At 41.2% G+C, this 23,914-nt stretch overlaps 1 protein-coding gene across 6 annotated transcripts in view; it reads left to right on the top strand.

Moving 5' to 3' along the window:
* The window catches only part of plce1 (phospholipase C, epsilon 1), an 87,610-nt gene that overhangs the window by 9,385 nt on the left and 54,311 nt on the right, over nt 1–23,914 (top strand). For 5 of the 6 annotated variants that reach the window (XM_080517137.1, XM_080517136.1, XM_080517138.1 and 2 more), the window contains exons 1-5: nt 309–474; nt 4,510–4,870; nt 5,970–6,601; nt 6,731–7,138; nt 7,220–7,429. In XM_080517137.1, coding sequence (XP_080373263.1) covers nt 6,014–6,601; nt 6,731–7,138; nt 7,220–7,429 — 1,206 coding nt within the window. In that variant the 5' untranslated portion in view covers nt 309–474; nt 4,510–4,870; nt 5,970–6,013. Of the gene's footprint in view, nt 1–308; nt 475–4,509; nt 4,871–5,969; nt 6,602–6,730; nt 7,139–7,219; nt 7,430–23,914 lie in introns of those variants that run through there. The other variant, XM_080517135.1, reaches the window with a different exon arrangement.

The raw sequence follows: 23,914 nt of genomic DNA, 5'->3' as shown, positions 1-23,914 counted from the left end.
ATTGTTAAATTTGTTTTTACATTTATTTTTGTTCACTACTGTAAACATTGACTGCCCAAATCAACATAAATACATCGGTTTTTCTAAAAAATAAAAAGGTTTAATAATGACAAGAGCTGTGAAAGGAGATTCTAAATGAACCCGTCAAGTGTGTCAGAAAGTTAAACAACCTTGCGTCACGCCCCGGTATTTCTGTCATGCTGTAACTTTGCCAGATGACCGTTATGATAGTCCCTGTCAATAAATCTTGTACACACACTTAAAAAAAAAAAAAAAAAGCCCCAATAACACAAGTTTTGATTGGCTTCTGGATTGAGCGTGGCCCATCCCTCGTGTCATTGGTTTACCAGCTCACACACCCTCGGTCACCCTCACTGAGTTGAGTTGACAGCAACAGAGTGAGCAGGAAGCTTCAATCACTGGGAGATAATAGGGGGAAAAAAAGCCTTTTCGAGCCATTTACTGACATTAAATGTGAGTATTGTCATAGAAGAATATGCAAAGACTTTGAATGTTGCTCCAGTAGTTGTGATTTCATGTATTGAACAATATTGTGGACAATACTGTCCAGCAAGTGAAGTAGAAGTGATTGAGCGCTTTCTTGGTCAGTGCACTTGTCACTCTGTGTGACCTGATTTTCACAGTGTGTGTGTGTGTGTGTGTTCACGTGTGTGTGTGTCCGTCTGCGTTTTTAGCCGTCGGCTGAGATTGAACCTGGAAGAGCCGTTTGCTCTCTCGGTCAGGGTCACAGTTCAACTGCGATCAGGAGTTACTTCAAAACAGAGTTGGTTTGTTTGTGTTACTCTTGAGAGATTTCATTTATTCCTTGTGATAATGTGCAGATTGTAACGTGTGCATGCTCAGCTTACCTTTTGATCACATTGCAGGTCTGCTCTGTCTGACTGACTTTTTTATATAACGATTTAATTTGCAGTTTGTGAAATTCTAGGAAGTAAGAGTCCTCCTGAGGATTGACGGTGAATGAACATGTCGCGCACGCTTCCCATAAACTTCACTTTAACTACGCTTGTGTCCATTTTATGTGACCATGTGAGGAAATGCAATCCTGTTTCTAATTTCAGAGAGATTTTAAATTAGCTTAAAGGCAAGCACAGCTGTCCATCACGTGCCTCGGCACAGTGCTGCAGGATTTAAAGTGACAGTGTGACGACATATTGTTTGGAAATGAGTTTATCCTGGCACAGATCTTAATGCGTGTCACGGTCTGTGACCTTTAATGACATTGACCCACATCTCACAGCTGCATGCAAGGAGCAGGAGACGATTACCGGTAGTTCCCGGTTAGAAAAGTGACGTTGATGACATCTTGTCTGATGGAGCCGTTTCCCCAACTCGCTTGTGTAAAACTCACCAAATGCCAAACTTGATTTGTGATTGCAGATAATTGTTCAGTTAAGTTCAGACAACCTTATTTACCCCACAATACTAAATGACGTTTAGAGCTTCCCAGTGTGCACTCATGGTTACAGTCAGTCAACAACACAATAAACAAATCAATCAATGTCATGGAAATATTTTAAATATAGACAGAGGGAGATGTCGGGACTTTGTAAGCAGCCTTCATATATGAGTCGTAGAGCAAGGTTAAAAAATAAACCCAACAAGAAATAATGTCCTGGTCTGTGTTCTGGAGCTTAACAGCAGAAGGAATGAAGGACTTTGTGTTGCCATTATTTTTTTTTCTTTTGGGCAAACAAAATCATCTGCCTGAAGGCATACAGAGAGAATTCTTTTGAAAGAGCATTGTCTGGTTGGCTCCTGGTTTTTTTATTTTATTTCTTTATTTACTTTTGTTGCTTTTTCAGTTACTTTTTCCTCCCAAGATTGTTCCCAAAACTCTCTGGTGAACTCAAATGATTCTTCAGCCACTTTGATGATACTGTTTAAGCTGTTTCTTTTTCTTATTACCAATTGGGAATACATTGTGCTGGTTTGCATCATTCATTAATTTGTTCATTTGTCACGATGGACGTATAGCAGCCTTCGTTTTTCACAACCAGCAGGAATGACAAAAACACAAATGGGGACAGGTGAGACCTAAACTGTCACATGTGCTGACTCAGGCTGCATGAATTCTCCACCAGCTTTTGATACATCTGGTTGGACCTGTTAGTTTTGACAGTGACACATCAGGAGACATTGTTATTGTTTTAAAAAAGCACGTTGGAGAAAACAGATTTCCTAAAAAGGACAATCTGAGCCTTTATTTCGATGAATTCAACCAGCAAAGTCTCTTTTTGCCCCCCCTCCCACCAACAAACCTTCCAAAATGCAGGTGATAATATTTCTTCTATCACCCTTTCAGCAGGTCAGATGTCAGAGAGTGTCTGCTCTTGATCCACAATGTTGCTCCGGGCAAGCAGCTCCAGTATGGTGCAATGTGAGCGCCAGAGGTGCTGCTCTGTTCCTCATTGTGCAACTGCAATCTGGTATTCACCTCGAAACTCGAACTCCATTTCTGTGCCTCATCTAACACCCTTTTTCGATGCCGGTATTTATTATGACGGGATAATGTTACTGATAAAATGGAGGGAACATTAATGTTCTTTTAAAAAGTGTTGTTCAGAGAAAAATGGCATGTTTATCACATTGGTTGCATTAAATATTCTCATAAAAATTTGAAAACAATTTAATAAACTATTTTTAAATGTTTTTTTTTAAATATTACAATATTAGATATTCATAGAGATGCTGCGCTTGACAGAAAATTATCAATATAATAAACTATAACTTGTATAAAGTGAGTTTCTACCAAACGGCTCACATCTAGAAAGCCTTGGAGTTTGCATGTTGTTTTGTGCATGCATGGGTTTTCCCTGGACACAATGCTCTTCACCCAATGTTTTCTGGGATAAGCTTCAGCTCTGTGTGTCTATAACTCTGAGGAAACGATTTAAGAAGATGGATAAATTAGCATTTTTGAGATGGTACCATTTAGTGATCGAAATTCACTGCATATAGTTTTTTTCAGTGGTCGGGAAATTAAAGCAGGAGAAAAATCCAATGTATAACCTTGTGCCAATTCAAACATACGGATCGCATTATTTGCTGTGGCGACCCTGGACGGCAGCAGCCGAGAGATCGACGTCAGTTTTGACAAAATGCTGAATCGAGCATGTACTTTTTCCCAACAGGTATGATTTAGTCTTTTATGTCTCCCACAGGAAGTAAAACGGTAGTGGCAAGTGGTGATCACGGCAGGTTTGATCTATTTATGTAATCCTCCCATGCCGTTAATTGTGCAACTGCGTTCTGGCTTTTAACTTAATGAGCGAAACTCCAGCTGAGCCCTCCCTCCCTAAACATCCCATCATCAAATGTTATCTCTCTCTCTTTTTTTTTTTGGAGACTTTCCAGTCACTGTCATCAAAAAGCCACAGATTAACTGCAAATTAGAGGACCTTGCTGGAAGGTTAGATGTCACCGAAAGCTTATGAATGGGCCACTTGGGCCTGTTTTATTCCTTTTGCTGAGGTTCTATGTGAATGTAGCGTGGAGCCTTGAAAAAGAGTCTGCAGACGCCCACCGCAGACACTTTGTCATTTCAGAGTTAATAAACTATATTTTAAAAGTTCTGTACAGAATATTCAAAGATTCAGAAAAATACAATGAATCAATACACATAACAAATATTGTTTATATACATCCCGTTCTCCCACACATTAAAACTTTGAGCAAGTCCTTCCTCTTTGAGTCGATCTCACATGCCAACTGTAGCCCACACATTCTGGCAGGCACCAGAGGGCTGTGGTCAGAATAATTATAAGCTTGCAGGCTTCATTTTTGTATTTTTTTTTTTTTTTTTTTGTGGAGGGATTTATTCTTCATTGGCCACTGCGACAATACAAGAACCACACAATTAGTTCACACACATGTTGTGGCTGAACGTGTCCATTCGGGTTATAGTTCATATTTGCAGGGTGCAGAACCATTGTCTGCTCAGATCTAATCCCTATGCTTATCATTATTATGCTGGATTTATGTGGAAAGAAAAGGGTTTTCTTACCCCTTTTCTAGGTATTGTAGAGACAGCGCTCTTATACTTATAATATATGGAACTTCAGTCTTATGAACTACCCTGTCCAGTTTCACAAGCATGACTGTTCACATCATTGAGTTTATGTCTTGGTTTCTTTTATAGCCTTTTTGCCTCCATTTACTAGAACTGTGTTGTATTTAAAGACTGCTGGACAATATGAGAAAAACGAGGTGATAGTATGAAGCATACAGATGAAGATATAAAAGATGAGAAGAAGATTGCCTTTTTCCCCTCTTTCTTTTTTTTAATGATGTTTTCCATTTTCTCATGAGTGTTTCTTTGGTACTAGCCTATACAATCCTCAGAGACTCAACAAAAAAACTTGGGTAGCATCTCAGATTCTTTATATTTTAATTGTGCTTCAATGGTGCCAAATGTAAAATATCGAAAAGTCACAACAATAACTGGTTGTTTCATGTTCTTCTTTTTTTTTTTTTTTGTTTCCTCAGGGTCTGCGAGTGGATAACGATGCTTCAGATGCAGGTCCAGGCCCTGCGAGCACACACATGGCCTCTTAAGTGGCGACTGTGACGGTACTATCAAGGAAATTCCTCAGTCCTCCAGGGTGACCTCGGTGGGTTTCACTATCTGCTGGTTTGTACAGCTGCACAAGCCGCCGTTTCCACAACACAGACAGAGCGCACTCTGTCTGGATGTGCTGTCTTTAGTCACTTAGGAGGTCACTGGAAGCTGAGCTGACTATTTGTCCCAGCACAAGAAGCCTGCACCCACGATGGCACCGTGAAATCCACTAAGAAACCTGAAACTGCCGGGTAGCACTGCCTCACACGGACCTTCAAAGTTAACTAGGTAGGAAACAAGGACTTTGAAATAATATTTTAATCCTTGCCGGCTATTATAATAACCTACATGGAATAAATGGCTTTGGGAGGGGGCTTGGTAAAACTACATAGATAAACCTGAATACTTGGCACATACAAAAGCTGTCATTTTATACAATATATGGTTTGAAGTCTTCAAATTTTATTTCCTCTGCAAATTAAATTTCCTTAATGTTGTGCTGTAAGTGGTCAGCGTCTTGTTGTGACTGTAATTGAGATAGAAGACGTCACTTTACGTCTCCGGTGTATTTAGAACATCCTATAGTAGCTTTTATTGATCTTTTTAGCTGCAGATACTAGTAGTACAGAAAATAGTGATTTATAATGAATAGAGTAAAATTTTTCTATTGTGTGATTTCTAATTTTGTTAACTCTCTCTAAAGTATGAGAAGTGGTGTAATAATTCTCAGTTGAGCGAGGAAAACTCTTCTCAATGAACTACTGTCAATCATTTTATAAATAATTCAATAATAATTACAGTCCTATTTTGGTTACTTTTCAAAAATATGATGCACAACTTGAATACGCTGTGAAGCTATAGACCTTTCAGCCTCATTCTATTCGTTCTGCAGATTCCATCATTTAAAACCAATTCAAATGAAACACTGCCTTTTTGGACGACAGTAACACGTTACTACCCGTCAGTGTTGCTGATGGGCAGATGTTGCTGTTGCTGCACAAACTATTTTCCACCTCTTGATATTTTGGCAGAACATAATTGACTCTCTGTCTTACTTTGGTCATTCTGATTAATATCAAATCATCTCCACACACTCCTCGCTTGCCTGCCTGCAGCTGTCATTGCTGACTGATGACGTCATGTAATACTCGCCAGGTTGCATCGGGGATCTGTTACAAATACAAGTGTGCACGTGTGCTGTGCAGTATTGAACCCGACACCCTATGCTGGCATCGGTGCATTCCAAATAATAATCTGCTGCCAAAATATGTTTTTTCATCGGCCAAGTAAATGTAATGATCAATGACCTTGATTTTTCAGACAGAAAAAGACAAACAATAACTTCAGACTTGTTATTGAGAATCTGTAATCGTCCTCTTCTTTTCAGGCTTCCGGTGATACAGAGGACAAAATCGGGACGCCACAGACGTGATGGCCACCGAAGAGAACCAGCCACAGGTTGGGTCTGCGGTATTGACTCAGCACCTTTCTAGCAAACCGAGCAGAGACGCCAAACATGCAAACAGCAGCCAGGGAACATGGCGAACCCCCGACCAACTGTGGCAGTCGAAACAGCGGAGCAGCCCGTCCCTGCTCCTCTATAGGAAGTTGTCTTGTGACAGTGGAAAAGGGACCATTCTGGATGAAGAGTGTGAATGTTTGGATTATAGCTCGAAAGTCCTCGGCAGTAAAGAGAAACTTTGCGCAGAGCGGCCGGCTGGCGGCAGCATGGATGGGATAACCGCCGTACCGAGGAAAAATTCCGAGGGGTGTCTGTGCCAGCTGGTCACTGCTGGAGACGGTGTGGATGCAGGCAGGAGCAGAACTGGCAGCGCCCGCTGCTCCTGTTCCCTGTCTAGCTTCTACACAAATCCAAACACCTTTAGCTGCCACAGCCTGAGATCCAGTCCAAGCCCGAGCTCCAGTCCCGCTCTCAGCCGGCAGCCCAGCCCTTCACGCCGCAAACGGGGACACATCCGCCGCGGCAGCCTGCCAGTGTCGATGCTGGCTTTCAACAAGGTACTAAAGGCACACAATGAGTCAATCAAACATCACGTGTTCCTTCCCTTCCTTTTTTTCCTTTTTTTTGTTTTATCTACAGAGAAATACAATGAAAAGTTCTCTTGTCGCTATGTTTTGTGCTTTTAGATGTCGCCTTACTTCTCGTCCCGAGGCGGCCCCTCCAGTGAACCAAGCTCTTTGGTATCGTCTCCCTGGAGCTCCCCTCTGCCGAGCCACCGCCAGCACCACGCCAATGGACACATCAATCGCCAGCGCCTCAGAGATGGGTTTTCAAGTCTAGAGAGGCTCAATAGAAAGCCTCGGGTCGACAAGTACTCTTTAGAGAAGCTCTTCTTTCGGCGACAGTCTTTTGAAACCATGGCGGCCAACCTGGGCCACGGTGAGCCGCCGTCTGCAGGAAGGGAAGGGAACTGCAGGAGCAGCAGCAGCGACGAGGACGACGGCGACGCCCTGTCAGAAAACTCCGAGTTTGTTAGGAACCGGAAAGAACGTTCCACTGTCCTGGTGAGACGGTTCTTCAAAAACAATCAGAAGGTATTTATCATAATAACTTCGAAACGAGTTTAAACTGTGCGTTTTACGACTTGACGGCAAACGTTTCTCTTTTCCCGTAAGGTGACCAAATCCGTGTGCACCGGGACCAGAGCTATCGTCAAGACGCTGCCGTCTGGTCACATCGCCGGGGACGTCCGCATGGTCGCCGTTCATCACAAACTCTGGCTCCCAAGCAAGCAGGATATATGGCCCGTGTTGATGTGTGGCGCGAGGGAAGATTTGCGGAGCTGCAGAGGAGTGCTCCGCTTTTATGGAGTGAAGGTACAGCAGGTAAGCGAATGAATACCCTGTGCATGTGTGTGCACGCGTGCGTGTCAAATTTCTCAACTCAGACAGATTTAGAAAGGCATTTGAATCTTTATTGACCGAAGTTGTTTGTGAAGTCGTATCAGGACGGCGATGCAGTGAGTCATTCCTTGCCTTACACGTACTTTAGCGTTCACGTGTGTGAACATGCCCCCATTTCCTGTTGGTTTGTGGTTCTTATCTCAACAAGTCAATCAGTTTTTCATCGGCACCATGAGATCTTTAAGTTGAGAGAACAGTTAAGTCTTTAGGCCAGCGATGCATGATGAATTGTGGAGCGGGGGCTGCACGGCGGCGGAGTCGTTGGTGCTTTTGCCACACAGTGACGAGGCCCCTCGTCTGAGTGTGAATGTGACTGTGTACGTTTGTCCCGCGATGAACCGGTGTGCACCGGCTTCACCCATTGTCATCTTTAGATGACGTCAACATTCTCTGTTCTGCCACAAGAACAAAAAACCAGCAGCTTATAGCCACGGAGGCTCAGGATTTTTTACGACTTGATTGATCCTCGGTTTAGAGGAGAGCAATTGTTCCTTGTGTTTGCTTCTGTCCATTTGTGTTACGCGTGTAATGGATGGATGATGTGTAATTCGTTTAAGCAATATGTAATAGGCTCTCGCTTTCCGTCTCTCTCTCTCTCTCTCTCTCTCTCTCTCTCTCTCTGTCTCTCTCTCTCTCTCTCTCTCTCACACACAGACACAGGTCTCTTTGTTAGGGCTTCCCCTGCTGTGGAAAAATGATTTATTCTGTTGGTCCTGCACCCCCATATTACTGACAGACTCACTGACTGCGTCTCCTGTGCGTGTGAAAGCACACGTGTAAATGGACTGAGCAGAGTTGGCATCTGCATTGGACTTGCAGTCCTGGAAAGTAGGGAGAGGGTGAACGAGTTAGAAGGAGAGAGAGAGACCAGAGATGGGGGGGGGGGGGGGGGGGGAGAAATAGAGGGAGACCCAGGGCATTACTGCATTATTATTTCACTTTCAAACAGTGTTTTACGCACAACAACATTTCTCAAAGGAACTCTTCCCCGTTCGCAAACTTGGCAGCAAAAATTTAAAGCATCCACTTTTTAATTCATTCACTAAGTGGCAGTTTTCAGTGCTCAGTGGAGACATTATGGGGTGACTGCAGCTTCACGCAGGAGGCTGTCCTGTTCTTTTTGGCTGGATTATCTCCCCATTTCATGGAACTGTGGCTGGCGACGTGAATTCTAGTTCAATATAAATCAACAAACTTGTAGGCTCACTCGTGGTTGCTGTTGTTTGGTTTTGCAATAAAACCATGCACACATGCAAAGAGATCAATACGCTAAAAACATTGACAATGGGAGTGCTACCATTTTTTTCATTTAAATACTAAAAAAATTTACTGGTGTTGTGAGAGGATTGCAGTCAACCTAGATGCTGTTGAGTTTCAGTTTAACTGAACAATATTTACAAGTTTTAATGTTTAGCCAAAGAATTGCCTGCATACCTTGTTTAAACTCCCCAGGCTCGTTTTTCATGTATTTGCTTTGCAGAACATCGTCTAGTAAGCATGTGACCTGGAACATTCTTCACAATCGAAATAACTTTTACTTTACGCACTAAATGTGCATGCACACCTGACCTCGCACACTCGCATGCACATAATTGTGCTTTTTTTTTTTTACGATGGTTTTCCAGCAAGTCTGCGCACAGTCGTACATGCATGCGAATCGTATGTATACATATGTCCTTGCCTTTTTTTTGTTAATTGTTCCATGCTTTTCCACAACAAAGGCAAGCACTGTCTGAAAAATGTCTCATGTGTGGAAGGGGCTTGTGCACCCGCGCCATAAAAGCACACGTACCGAGTGTGCACACTGCAGTGTGGTTTCTGACTTTGCCAAAGTGTTTTTATGGCTCCTCCGTGGTCGTAGAAATACGGCCCTGACTGGAGTCCAAGGAGAGCCACTTTAATAATGAGCCCATTGAAAACGGGGGGGAGTTGCCAGCTCTTTTCCTTGTCAAAACACAATCCAAACTCCTGCAGTGAAGGGTCACCCGTGAAGCTCTGACAAACACTGATAGATGCAAAATGAAAGCAATGACTTTGTCATATTGCAAAGAAATACGTAGACCATTGCAGAAACAAAAGGTTTTTGTTGTGTTAGATTATCACGACAATTTATATACGCGCACAATTTATAGATGGAAATGTGGAAACATTCTTGCTCACTTGACAGTTCTATGGTGTTTAACCCTGACTCTGCAGTAATAATGTTGAGGAGTTTGTCTGCAGGTATCCTTTATGTTTATTGCTTCATCTAATGAAATGAGCCAAAGAACACAGGATTAGGTGCAGGAGGGGTTTGGAGCAGGGCAGCAGTGACAAGAATGTAATGGAGGGTTAAAATCTGTGGGGGGGAAAAAAAGAGGAAGAAAATGAGATTTTAACAGTGGAAAAAGAAAAAAAATAAGAAGCTGTGGACGCGAAATGAGAATCTTGCTGGTAGTGGTGGTGGTGGTGGTGGTGGGGGGGGTGGAGGCTGTTGGGGAAAGGGTGGAGAGAGTATAAGAGAGGAAGCAACGACAACCTCCAGGCCAAGTCAAAGCCGCAAACGTACATTTTTCATACTTATGTAATGAATCAGCCAGTGGAACTTTATGCTTCACCCCAAGTATAATTACTTTCAGTTTTGCTTTTGGCACTTCCAAAATATTGTGGCCCAGACCTTTTTAATGACGAGCCTCTCAAACATTACAGTTGTTATTTTCTTATTTAGTTACTTCTCAAGTTAGCGCTGTCGTTACATTGCAGATTATGATCCTGCGTCACATATTCTATTCTGCTTATTGGAAATTCAGAAACAACAATATTAAACAAAATAAATAAATCGGGTTTTGTGTTTTGTTAATCAAACTTTTTCCATTCCCTGCTTCGTTAAAGTTGCATGTTGTATTTCTAAGGCCCTGGTTTAGCTGTAAAAGTGCAATTTAAATTGGAAGAGAAGTTTCCTTTCAAACCATGTTAATATTCTCTGTTCATTAATCCACATACGTGCATAGAAAATGCAGTAAGTGTGAGGGATGTTTGACACAGAATAGGTAAGTGTTTCATTATGTTATGCTGGCTTACGTACACGCACGTCGCGGAGGGATCAAACGGCGTCTGCAGCCAGGGGCTCTTCGCCGCTTGCCTTTGTGAAGTCGACCAATTAGAACCCCGCCGTGTCCTTTCATTCACCCCAACATGATGTCAGGCTGAGTGGTAAGTGACCATTTCAAGTGAGCTGAATTGGAATGGGCCTGAGAGATAGAGGATTTAAAAAAAACAAAAAAAAACATCCTTTTCCCTCATATAGATGTTTTTCTTTATAAATAGATTCTCCTCTCAAGGGACGCTATGTTTTACTGCCACCCTCCTCCTCATAAGTAGACACTGCTGCTTCAAATTCTGGAAATTTGTGGTGGGAAAGGACATGAGAAAATAAGTGCGTGTCGTTGACCTTCTGTCGTTTTCTTCTGGAAGCTTCCGAAACCCGATGGGAGCCGACCAGCTGCTAACAAGGAGACCACACAATATAAACTCTCTGATTTAAGAACACTGCTGCCTTATTCTATGGCCATTGGTTTTAATTATTGCAGCATGTCTGAAAAGTAACAGCTCGTGGCGTTGTTAAAAATTCAGCCGCTGCTGCAAATTATGAATGCGATATATTTTAAAGTCCTTAATATATTTTCAGGATTCTGCAGAGTACACTCATTAGTTTCAGCTCACTGATAGCGGCACCATCAACATTATTTTAAACTCTACAATCGGATTGTTCTACATCGACCACTTTCGAACTTCTCATCAACTAAACTTTTTTTATTTTTTTTTTAATCCTCCTATGAACCTTCGTCGTTGCTCATTAGATGAGATTGCACTCAAGTTCTCAAGGTTTTGTGAGGACATCTTCGCTCGTGTTGTGTCCTGCTGCCGTGCCTCAACGAGTTTCCACTCAGGAGAGTGCGGGTCGGCGTGTTTTTTTTTACGAGTCTCCCATTAAACGCACGGCATTCGACATGTACTTCATTAAGAAATTCCTTCTCGTGAAACAAAGGTGAACTGTTGCTATCGACCCACTGAAGCACGGTTCAGCAAAAACAAGTCTGGTCAGGTTTGATTCACTAAAACAACAGTCTTGCCCGTGTACATCATTTCCTGCATGAGCGGATTGATAGTTGGAGAATGAGGCCGTTTTATCAGCTCTCGTCACAGGACCGCTATTTTTCTCTTTCTCAGCCACACAAACACGCTTAACTTTAGTACTCAATTTCCCATCTGCTTTCACAATAAGTGATGCATGAACATGGTATGTGAAGGGACAATATGAGGACAATGGCATTATCGGGCCAGTACATTGACTGCCTTAAACATCAGCTGCTTCTTTTCGTTACCGACAATTTACTTTTTTAGCTTTAGTTCATATTAGATTTTGTGCCTTTCTCTGTACAGTTTGGATGTTTTCTCTGTGTGCGCCAGGGTTTACATGTGCATGATGGTGGAACCAGCAACCTGTGTCCGGCCAAAGTCGATTAAAACTGGGTCATGCTCTCTGTCATGTTTTTTTTTTTTTTTTTTTAAGTTAAAAAGGTGCATGAGACAACTGTTGATGAGTAAAAATATGCTTTAACAGTGACCTGCTGGTAAAGAGAAGAGCAACTTTTCCAACCATCAAAAAAAGGGGTTTCAAACACATTTTAGTTCAGAGGTCACAAACAGGACAATTTCATATATATAAGTGGGCGGGACTGGTAAAATAGAGATATAATAACTTTTAAAATTAAACTTTAAAGTTTTTCTTTGTTGTGGCACCAAGTATAGGTGATATAAACATCTATATTTTCATAAAACCAAATAATTACTATTTAAGATTACTACAATCCCTACACGAAACCAATTGTAAGGACCTTTTGTGGTGCGAAATACAGTGAGATGTCTAAAAAACATTTGTAGCTGTTGAATTGTTTTGTTTTTGTTTTTTTACAAACTCATCCTGGCAGCGTGGCTTTGAGGCGAGTTAGCTATCAACAAAGTAATTATCTTTCGTGTTGTGTCCTCTAGTCTTACTCTTGACACCCCTGGTCTAAAAAGTTGTGACTAATGATAGAGTCGTGGTTGTTTCTGTTTTACGTTACATAAGTTCTGCCTGACAACTTAATTAAAGTACAACATTTTGTGCTGGAACAGGTGGAACCCTGTTGTTAATCCGTCATGTTTGCTCAAAACGATGTTTCTTCCGGCACTTTGCTCGTCAGACACCATTTTCAAAAACAGGTAAGTCGGGAGCTCTGGCAATAACTTGTGTAAACAATTGCACATCTTCACACTCATTAGGGCTTGTTTGCGAAGGTCGTGTTTCCAAATAAAATGAGCAGCGAATATCCGGTTTTAAAACATTCGTTATGCAGCAGATGTTGTCATGAGGTGAGGCCGGACTGATTGGTTTTCCAGGTAATTGTTTCAGTAAATAGACTGGCTAATTTAATTGTGCGGGTCATCAGACAGACAGGCGTCGTCGTTTGTATCCGTGGTTTTCTTTAAGGATAAATTTTGCCTGAAATGAAATATGCTCAATAAAGAAGACTCCTTTTCTCTACTTTATTGATTGGATCTCATCGACCACAGCTGGGTTCCACTTAGAAAATGACTGATGTTACAGTGACAGTTACAAATTGAGCTGATCTGCATGTACCAATTTGTTTACTTGAGTTTTTCCTTTTCCCCAGTTAAGCCATATCAACCACTTTATGCTTCCCTGTTGGAGCTGTCACATATGGTGAGTGTGTATTTTACTGCAGTCTGTTGATGCCAGGCTGTGAACATTTGGTTAAGGAAGGAATTTAAATCCTTAGGAGGTGAAATAGAGCAATGGAATCATGTGGCTTGTGTTCAGTGGCATAGGTCTACTGGTACTTTAGCACGTGTGAACGGTGAAGCGTCGCATCTAAAGCATGTCCTTCCTTTTTGGATAGAACTCAATATAGGGGAGCTGTTCACGCTCTCGCTAATACACCACTTTGCAGCCTTTCTTTGGGGAGTTTGCATATCCTCCCTGTGCATGTATGGGTTTTCTCCTGGTACACCAGTTGTGAACCCACATTGAATGAAGTAGTATAGAAGATGGATGGATGGACTGTGATTTTTGTAAAATGGCCCCTGAATGCCAACTATGCTTTTACTCTCATTACAGTTGCAAAGGTCAATGAGGTAGTTTAAAAATATGCTTTGATAAAATAGTGTTTCACAAAGGTGAGGTCATTCTGTGTGAAAATACACTGCGATTGATCCTGAATTTGGGTAGATTGGACAGTTGAAACCAATTTGCTCGTGTCAGATTAAGTTTAAAATGCAATTTGGAATGGCGTCATGGCAGGGCGTTTTACACCCCCAACTGCTGCCCATTTAGATGAGAAGTTTCCATGACCAGAACCACCTGACGATCTTTTGACAATAACCCATCCAGCTACCAGGTTAGAATGGATTTGTGCATGAATCTATCTTTTTTACTGTCTTTCCTCAGGTCGGTTTCATTCCCAAACAACCATCTGGGATACTCGGGAGCTCATTACTCCAGTGAAGGATGTGTTCTCTACACAGCACAGTTATGGGGGGGAAAAAAAATATGAAAGAATTAACCCACTGAAGTGACTCAATAAAATGACTTATCAGACCCCTGCTCTGCACACACGCTTGCCCTCCATGCACGCCACGCTCGTTTAACCTTGCGTCAATCACTCCTATGCTCTCCCTCTGTGTGTTTTGCGTCTATAAAGGAATGTGCCGAGCCGGCCACTTTCTCACCCAGCTGGGTGTTGTGGCTTAGCTTGAGAGATTAGTGTGTGTGTGTGTGTGTGCGTGTGTTGAGACACACTCCAGTTTAGTCAGATGGCTGCTTGCATTAAAAGGAGGAAGGATGAGAAATATCTGTCATTCCTTTATTAAGAATACTACTTTTTCCAATGACAGCCATGTGACCCCCCCCCCCCCCCCCTTTTTTTTTTTTTAATAAGTTTAATTGAATCGCCACACAGACGCACACGTGGACGTCGTATTTGTTTTCTGCTCAGACTCGCTCAGTTTGTTGACAGTGACAGGAGGGTGTCAAATCTCCACACGGGTGTGTTTTGGCTTTCCTTGTTTGAATGTGTGCGTGTGTGTGTGTGTGTGTGTGTGTGTGTGTTAGTGGTTGGTTCTGGCCTCTCGCATGTCTGTGGCATTCTGGGGGAAAGAAATCTGCGTCGCTACAGCATTGGGACCAAGCCCCATCCAGAGATCTGGGAGTCAAATGTGTTTAACTGGCGTCAATTCACACTAACACAGTGTTAAAATCTTTGTGCTCTCGCCACGTGTCAACCACTTCCAGATCAATATTACTCAGTCACTGTGTCACATGTTGGATTGTAACCTTGGGGATGAATCATAATGTTGACTTTCAATCAAACACGCCACATGAATTCTCTATTGCGTCACATTAGCGCCACAGACTTTTTGATAAATGTCACAAGTGTCGTACGAAAACCTCTTGAAGCTGGTGTTCTTCCGACCCCTCCCAGTGTCATCACCCTCATATGACCGCTGCTCACAGCACTTGGACGACACGGCTGCTACATGTGTCACGTCTTTGCCGAATTCCTCCAGTGAAGTAATGGCATTCAGCTATGAGACGTAATCCAAGCAACACCTCGTATACTACTCGTTTGATTGAAAGAGTGTGTAGGTCGACCAGCAATGTTCCCGAAAACAAATGAAATGAGAGCGTGAAGCGGTTAAGGGTCGCGCTGTTATTGTCGGAGTCAAAGAATAACACAATTGATGTAAAAAATAGCCCGTCTCCTCCCCTTCCTAACAGTTTAGCTCATAAATTGAGAGGTCAACCAGAGAGGATTTAGCCCAAATTAAACCTTTAAGCTTTCAGGATGCTGTATAGTCCTGATTTTAATTGTTGTTTTTTTTCCCCACACAGCAGCTCCAAGTAACATCAAAACAGGATTTATGTGAAAAGTCTTCAACATGCTTTCCTGCACTGAAGTAGTTCCTATTAAAGTTGTAGGCGGCTCGTGAAATTAATTCAGAAGAATACTTGGATTCTCTTGAAATTCCCAAATGCTCCACATTTCCTCAGGCTTGTGTCTCTGTGCAAGAAGTGATCATCATTGTTGTTGATTTTTAATTATGTAAAGGTCACAACAGAATAATTGACAAAACCTGAAAAGAATGTTAAAAAAAAAACCCAAAATAAACACATGCTGGCCCCTGCTGGCCTTCCACTCTGGTGACGCCCTGAATCATTGAGACCCCACGAGCTGGACCAGATCTCCATTTTGTGATGTTCCACCATATTTCTTCCAGCATGTTTCATCAGTCCTTGACGAGGAGATTTTTTGAGCTTCAATATCAATGCCTTACTATTTTGACATGAGATCCCATGCACAGTGGAAAGAGCCTGAAGAACTCAAGGTCATCCTCCAGTCATCCTTTTGGCGCCATCTAGCGGGGATAAATGGATTAAACCGGCAGGAGGACCAGTGTCACTGTTCAGGGGTGCTGAGACTTGCTGAGTCATGATTTGTGTTTTACGAGAAACCACATTTTTTGGCATAAAAGCTATTACAGTTGTTGATTTTTAATCAACCTTTGTATCGTGTTTGTGTTTATGTAGCCGTTTGCATTCCCTCAAATCCATGAGTACCACTTCAAATCATAGTGACGACAATAGAACGGATTGTGTGTTACCTTTTAAAAACATATAACTAAGGAATTCTTGTATATGTCTTGATGTTTTGTTTCTTGACTGTTGCCGTAAGCTCTAGCTTCGGTATTCAGTGCTTTCATACAGATCCACCAGAGGGCAGCATGGTTTTTAAAATGAACAACTATGACTTTTAAAATAAATTATCTGTAATAATTGTTATTACGAAAATTATATGTTCTAACAAGGTCATTTGAGCTAGGCCGGGCAGTGTCCAAAAGCTGTGCACAAGAATATCAGCCTCTGATATATAATTTTCTGAATTCATATTGATTCCGAGTGGTTCCATGTTCTCTACAGACAGCTCTTGTAATAAATGTTGTGTAGTACATGAATCTGATCTCGTATTGGAGGCTCAGCAGACCAGTTTGATTAGCTGCGGGGTTGATCAAAGAAATGCAAAGTGCAGACTGAGGGCGGGACAGCTGTTGGCTTTGTTCTGAAGACCACTTTGATGTGAACTGAGCGTGCAACAGATGAATTCTTCCACTTGATTAATCTGATCTAATAAGACATCATGTGTTAATTTAGACCTGTCCTTGTCCACGTGTACTTTGCAAACGCTGATTATAGCACAAATTAGCCAGACCATCGGTAACATTCAATATAATCTGTTTCTTTGTTGAGATATTGCTTGTTTGTTTTGAAATTATTTTTTTCCCCTGTTATTTACCTCAAAGAAAATATGTTAATATCCCAGCATAAATTTATAAAGGCAATTTTTAGGGTTCTTTTTAGGGTTCTTTGGGTTTACACACTGTCTGTTTGGTGGTCTGGTGCAGCTTCTGCTTCAGCTCGCAGTTTCAAAAGTTTCTTCCCCAGTCTTTTACTGCAGCAGATGCATTAAGCTCTAAATGTGTTCATTGCTTCAACGAACAAAGTTATAGTCTATTCAACTGTCTTGGTGCATTCTTTAAAAAAAAAAAAAGTCCTCCTTTTGACCGATTCATCTTTCTCATGAGCTTGACGCATCGCCATGTTTTCTCCCGCAGCTTATTTTATCTGCTTAATTTTGTGTATATTTCAGACACTTCTGAATATTTTACATATTTTAGATAAATGAAAAACGTAGAATCTACGTGCTTAAACATAGCAATTTCATAACATAGATGAAATAAATGCTGACTCCCTTATTTTTGAAACTCCCCCAAAAATGTTATTGCATAATCAAGAGGGCGTCACAACCCCAGATAAATCTTTGGCGCCCCCTGGTTGGGAATTACTACATTAGTGTATTATTAATTTGTTTTACTAATAGATGTACCTTGGACCTACCTTTTTACAATTTTTACATGTTTCTCAACTGATATACGTCATGACAAGAGGGTTTGTTTGCCGTACACCACCAGCAAACTGCAAAAGCTGTTTGATTCAATGATCCCTGAAGATCTCAGCTGAAACGTCAATATTGTTCAGGCGTTAGATTTTGCCTCGGCAGGTTGCGGTGTGGGCTTGAGGGTTGTTATATTTAATAATTTTCATATTTTCTTAGGGACACTTAGTCAGCCAGAATGTAATCACAAACTAATGTGGTTGTAAATGTAAGTGATTTTGACTGTAACTGCTCAGGGCTCGATAGAGTTTCAGCAACCAGCGGGAGAACATGTTGCCTTTCTCTGTGTATTTTCCAAGCGATATTAGAGACTGTATTGACACGTTCTTTTCTTCTTGGCAGCAACCCGCTGTATAGTATAATTCCCTGCCTGTTTTGAAGGCATCACGTTGACCTCCTGCTGTGCTAAATTTGTAGGTTTCAGACTTTTTACAAGTCCTGATCTCATTCACATGCACTATTTTCATCCACTGGCATGAACTGTGAGCTTTTATTCAATACATTTTTTAACTCTTCTTTTATTTAATGTTTTATTTATTTCTTTTTCTATATGCCTATCTATGATACATAAAGATGATCAGCGACTATTGTGGTGCAAGTGGCTCTTCTTTTTAATAAACTGATCTCTTATTTGATAGGAGATGGAAGTTTAACTTGATCGATTCAGAAGTTAAAGGATTTCAATGGACAGTTTTCCAGTTCGGGGGGGGGGGGCCCTGACAACAGAGACCTTATTTGAGTTTGTTCACATGCTGTTTACACATCGGACAAGCTCCTGCAGAAGTAATCGATTGAAACCCCAAATACTAGTGTCTTCTCCGTCTTGTGTTTAGAGTGTGCTTGCTGATAAAATCTCCCCTCTTGCGGGCAGCTTGTCCCATCACCTAATATGGGGGTACCTCCATGTTGAGGAGAGGTTTCTAAGTCACTGTCTGTGTCCTTTTGTAACTTCTCATCCTTGTTTCTCCTCCTGTGTTAGTTTTTGTTGTTGTGGAGATCTCTCACACTCCCTCTCTTCCTCCATCTCTCTCTCTCTCCCGCTCTCTCTCTCATGCTCCCTGTCGCTCCAGCCTCCTTCCTCTCACTTCTCAACGCTCTACACAGACTAAAAGGGACTGGAGTTCAGTGCTGCTTTTTTTTTTTCCCCTTCCCTTTTCTCTCTACAGCATATCATCCTTTTCCTTGCCACAGTAAGTAAATCGCTTACTCGAGTTTCTGGCTCTATGAGTGAAAAAACTTTTATAATTCCACTCTCTTTTTTTTTTCATTCATTACGTTTGGTGACCGTTTGCAGCTCTGCCGGGGTTATTGTGCAGATTGATCAGCGACGCAGGAGCCCACTTTGAGCCATGCATTAAGCTGAACGTCTGCAGGGTGAACACAAGGACACTATGAATCGTATTTCGATGTATTGTATTCACTGGAGAGATCAGAAAGACGTTTTTGACTCAATAAAGGAACTTTTAAGTTACGTTAAAATGTAAATCTTACAAGAAGAAAAGTCTTTTCAGCAAACACATTGAGCTGAATGGAAATTCCAAACAGATGCCAGCAAATAGATCACCAAGTATTGAATTCAGAAAAGCAGCAAGACTCTCAGCTGTAACATAACACAGTAATAGTCTTTTTGTTTTTGTTTGGTTTTTTTGGGCGGGGGGGGGTTGCTTATGATGACTCACTAAAACATGTTTGAGTGCTTTATGTAGCAGCAGGGGGAGTTTTATGTCCAGAACTTTCAAAAAACATTCATCAAGCTTATCTGGAGCTGTCTTGAGCCGGGCTGCGTGCTGCCATGTCGGAGAGAGCGGCGACTGGCCGTAGTATGTGACATCATGAGAACTGCAGGCGGGGGCGGAGTGGTCCCGCTGGGTGCGCTTGGTAATGGGTTCCAGGTTGTTTTGGCCCTCATTCTGACCCCAGTTTTTTTTTTTTCTCTCTCTCTCTCTGGGACTCTCTCCACGATCCTTCTTTTTTTTCTTGCTCCACTTCCACTTCTGTACTCTTACTTTTCTTAATATTTATCTTAATTTATCCATTTTCAAAGTGTAGGCTCAGCTTTTCTCACAAAAAGCTTCAAGAGGGATGAAGTCGCAGCAACAATTAGGCGGTTGACGGGGACGCCTTTTCCTCGCTTTGCTATTGCATTAATTCTTCAGAAGAATAGGAAATCTAAAAATCTGAACTATGAAGACACATTCCTAAAACTCGATTAATTTTGTGTGTAATAGAGTCAAACTGAAATGATTATTTCAAATAAGCTTATTTCAAAAATCAATGTGTCCCTTTACATGACAAGGTGGCCCGTCTCCGTGAAATGTGCATCCACACCGCGGGTGTACGAAACAGCTCTTCTGCACATGAGCAAGTAGATGGATAATAACATCATGAGTGTCATGACTCCCATATGCTCCAGTTTTATAGTTGACAGTCACCCGTAATAACAATCCAACTTGCTCGTCTGTCGTTATGAACTGTCATTGTAATCGCTGGTGCTTATAGTGTGTTTGTTCTCTGCGTGTGTGGTTTCATTGCAAAAAACAAACCACAGTACCCACTGGTGGCCCCTCTAAAAGAGGTCGCTGATCCCTGACTGCAGCTTATTTTTATTTTAGTTTTTACATTTTTTTTCGCTGTTTATTTAATCCACAACACTGCAGCCTCAGAGTTTCTAATCAATAGCACAGGATTTATGTACGTGTCCATCATTCGTAGTTTTCCTCTGCACATGTGAAGTACACACAACACTGCTGGGAGCTTGCTAAAGGTGTGAGGCGCCGCTCTTGAGGAGGCCCGCCTCCTGCATCCTGGGTGAAACGGCTCCTCGTGAAATTCAACAAGGAATTATGACTCAAGTTGCCCTTGGCTTCGTTCTCCATTTCCTCTGTGATGTTCCCCTGTGTTTTCCTGTCTTTACCTCCGCTCTTGTCTTTCCGGCGGCACTGTCCTTTTTCATATCCTCTCTTTACTCCAAAACTTCATTTTCCTCCAATTCCACTCCATCCTCGGTTTCCTCTCTTCAGTCGCCTCCTCCTTTATGTTTTCCTTTTATCTTGTATATTTTGAAGAGAGCTTAAACTTGATTCAGTAATTCAAAATCCAAGCATGTTTTTTTAAATACTAATTTTTAATTATGTGTGCAATTCTGTGATTTTTGATTTATTGAACACACTGAGAAATAAATAACACCCATGAGTTTTCGAATTTAAACACACACCAAAATAGATGCCTGAATTTATTATTCTCTCTAAAACTATATGACATCCAGAAAGACTCTTATGTTGGTGGTTACTAAACGCGTACATACTCCAGTTTGTCACAATGTTTACATGTGTACCATGTGCATAACACTCACCCCCCCCCCCCCCCCCCACACACACACACACACACACACACAGACCCCCTTGCTGATCCACAGTTTATTTAGAAAGTAGGCGACTTTTTTTCTGTCCCTGTTTCCGAAATGACATGTTTTCTGTTACGACAATCTGAACAGCAGGCCGCTTTGTTATTTGTTCCTAAATGGGATGTACGCCGGTTTTTCAAAGCTGCGTGGGTTTTTGAAATGTCATGTCCCCATTTCTTCTGACTTTTATGTCATTGAGGTGCGGCAGGTGTTACAACAGTGGCGGCCACGGCTCCACAGAAGGTCACCATCTTTCTTGATCTTCTGCTTCAGCTTTTCCTTTGTTAGTTTGTCCATATTTACCCGTGCGACAAAACTTGCAGCATTTTTTTCTGCAGATGCTTTAAAACTGGTCACACTAGCTGCATATTACACTTTTTTTGTCAATCTGATTGAATTATTTCCGATTGTGATAAGGCTTGTGGTGCTTTAAAAAAAAATTATTATTAGAAACTGCAACGTCAAAGAAACTTTCTCTAGTCAGGAAGAGTAGACACGGGTTGCTTTTTTGCATGTTGTGACATAAATTCCTCTCCTACGCAGTCACATCTTGACGTTCGGTGAACTGGCGTCACAGACGTGCACGCGAAGTTATCTGACGTGTTGTTTACATTGTTTACATTGGATCAAAATCCGGACCACCCCACCCCCGACAGTCTGATCCTAATTTTCTTTTATTTCGAAATGTGCAGTGAACGTATTATCAGGTTGAATGGTTTTTGTGGTGTACATTTTATCGGGTCAGCATTTCATCAGATTACCTCTGGTTCATGTAACCTCAGCCATCTTGTGTCTGTCCGCTTATATTTTTCCAGAAATTCTCTTTTGTTTGCCTCATTTTGCTTTCGTTTCCATTGTTGTTGCTCCCGTCGTCCTTGAGAAACACATTGAAATACCTGCAAATAGAACATTTCAACTCTAGTGTATTTCTAGGGCACTTCAAAGATCTCGCATGTATATTGCACTGCTTCTATAAATACTTTGTTTATATTTTCCAATCTTGCTTTTCAGTATTTAATGCTTAATATTTTAGCCGTCTCCACAGTTTTGTATTTTTGCTCTTGTGTGTTTAATGCCGTCACTGAGGCTACTGCTCGACATTCCACTGCTGTTAACAGTGTTTTATCACTGCTGTGTCAATAAAGTTCTATTCAGTTCTAGTCTATTCTATTCTATTCTATTCTTCTTTTTAAACTCTAAGATTCTCATGACACATCTGTTCGAGACTGTGAACTTATCAAAATCGCACCAGATCTCGCTGGATTACTCTTGTATCATTCTTTACAGGACTACTACTACTACCACTTCTTCTGTCCTACATATATGCAACATTTCTTCCCTAAATATAAGGTCATCCACAAACATTCATCATCATGTGCACTAATGGGATGTACTTAATATTGTACCAAATCCTTTGAGCAAAAACACAATGTTTATTTTGAAATGATACCAGAAAAGCTTTGCTATATTTATTATTTTCCCAAATTATATAAACCCTACACAAGCAGCAGTATTCATATTATTGCATTTATTTTAAATTATAAGCACTTGACTGGTAAAGGGTTGAAGTGGCTCACTACGGCGTTGGAGTATGTTGTTTCCTGCACAGCATTCATAATTGCCCATCAAGAATCAGTCGAGTATCATTAGAAATATTGTCATTTTGTCCTGTTAGGATTTGTTAAAAAAGTGATTCGTGTTTAAGTAAATTAAGTATTCAGCATGACTTGCACATGGTAAGTTAATTCTCCACATCGAGTGTTTCATATTTCTCATGCTGCATTTAGTGAATATATCCCTGACAATTTCTCAATTTTTGATAGTCTTTATTATCACGTAACTTTCTTCTCAATTGGATCACGAGGTCAGTCATGGGTGAGACTTTCTGAAGTGTTTCTGTGTTTATACAAGCCACAGTATAGACTGCACTGTCTTTTTCAAAGCAGATACTCAGACAGGATTCCCCAGTCTAAACACTCCTTCCTGAGGCCGAGGAGCACAGCTTGGATGCAGACCACCTACATACATGATCCAATATACACGGAGATAAAACTTTGTTCAAAAAGTACATAAATGATACACAGATTAGTCCATGCATGCAGACGTGTACACAGCCTGAAATAAACACGTTAAAAGCAGAAATTCAGAAGGTACATCTGTATTGGAGCAGTTTGTTGTGAAATTTTTTAAAGTGGGAAAAAATATAAATCAGCAACACTCTTTTGCTGCATGCTAACAAAAACAGAAATAAAAATGTTGACGAACTGTCCAGGGTGTAACCCACATTTCGACTACAGTCAACTAGAGATGCCACAGCTGGATGAGCCAGTCATTTTAAAACCTGACTTTGTGGACATATGATCAATAATTTAATTATCTTTTCCGCGGTTACTTAAGAAATGTAAATGTAATGATACAATAATGGGAGTCCTGCTTCATTTCTGTGTTTGTGAACGGTGTGTGAATAAAGGAACGATTAAATCTCAGAGTATATCAATTCATCTCTCCATCTGTCAATCTTCTATACTTTCAGGAAAAAAATACAAACTCAGACCCCCATCGATTCCTCTAAAGCCTGCTTTAATTGCCACTTTAATGCAACTATTCACACAAGTGAAATGGAAGAAAATGAAACTTTTCTCTGCAGGATAACAACCAAAACATACCTCAAATCAGTTGTGCACTCCTTAAAGAAGTCCGAGGCTTTTTTTTTTTTTTTTTTTTTTAATCAGCCTCTCTCCCTTTTGATAGCGAAATCTTTTTCTTTTTTTTCAGTGTGATGTGAATGCAAAGCAGCTTGAAAATGTGCAAAACCTTGACGTGATCATATAAAAAGTCCAAAATCACACGCAGAATGAGTCTAAATCGTGTAACTGTGATCAATAAAGCGTCTGATGTAGTGTTTTACAGGTTCCCCCTCGAAAACCTGTTCATAGGTGTTCACAGTTCTGG

Source organism: Blennius ocellaris, assembly GCF_963422515.1.
Source record: "Blennius ocellaris genome assembly, chromosome: 21".
Taxonomy (NCBI): Eukaryota; Metazoa; Chordata; class Actinopteri; order Blenniiformes; family Blenniidae; genus Blennius; species Blennius ocellaris.
The sequence above is the reverse complement of the archived record's forward strand: the minus strand, read 5'-3'. Positions and strand labels throughout refer to the sequence as shown.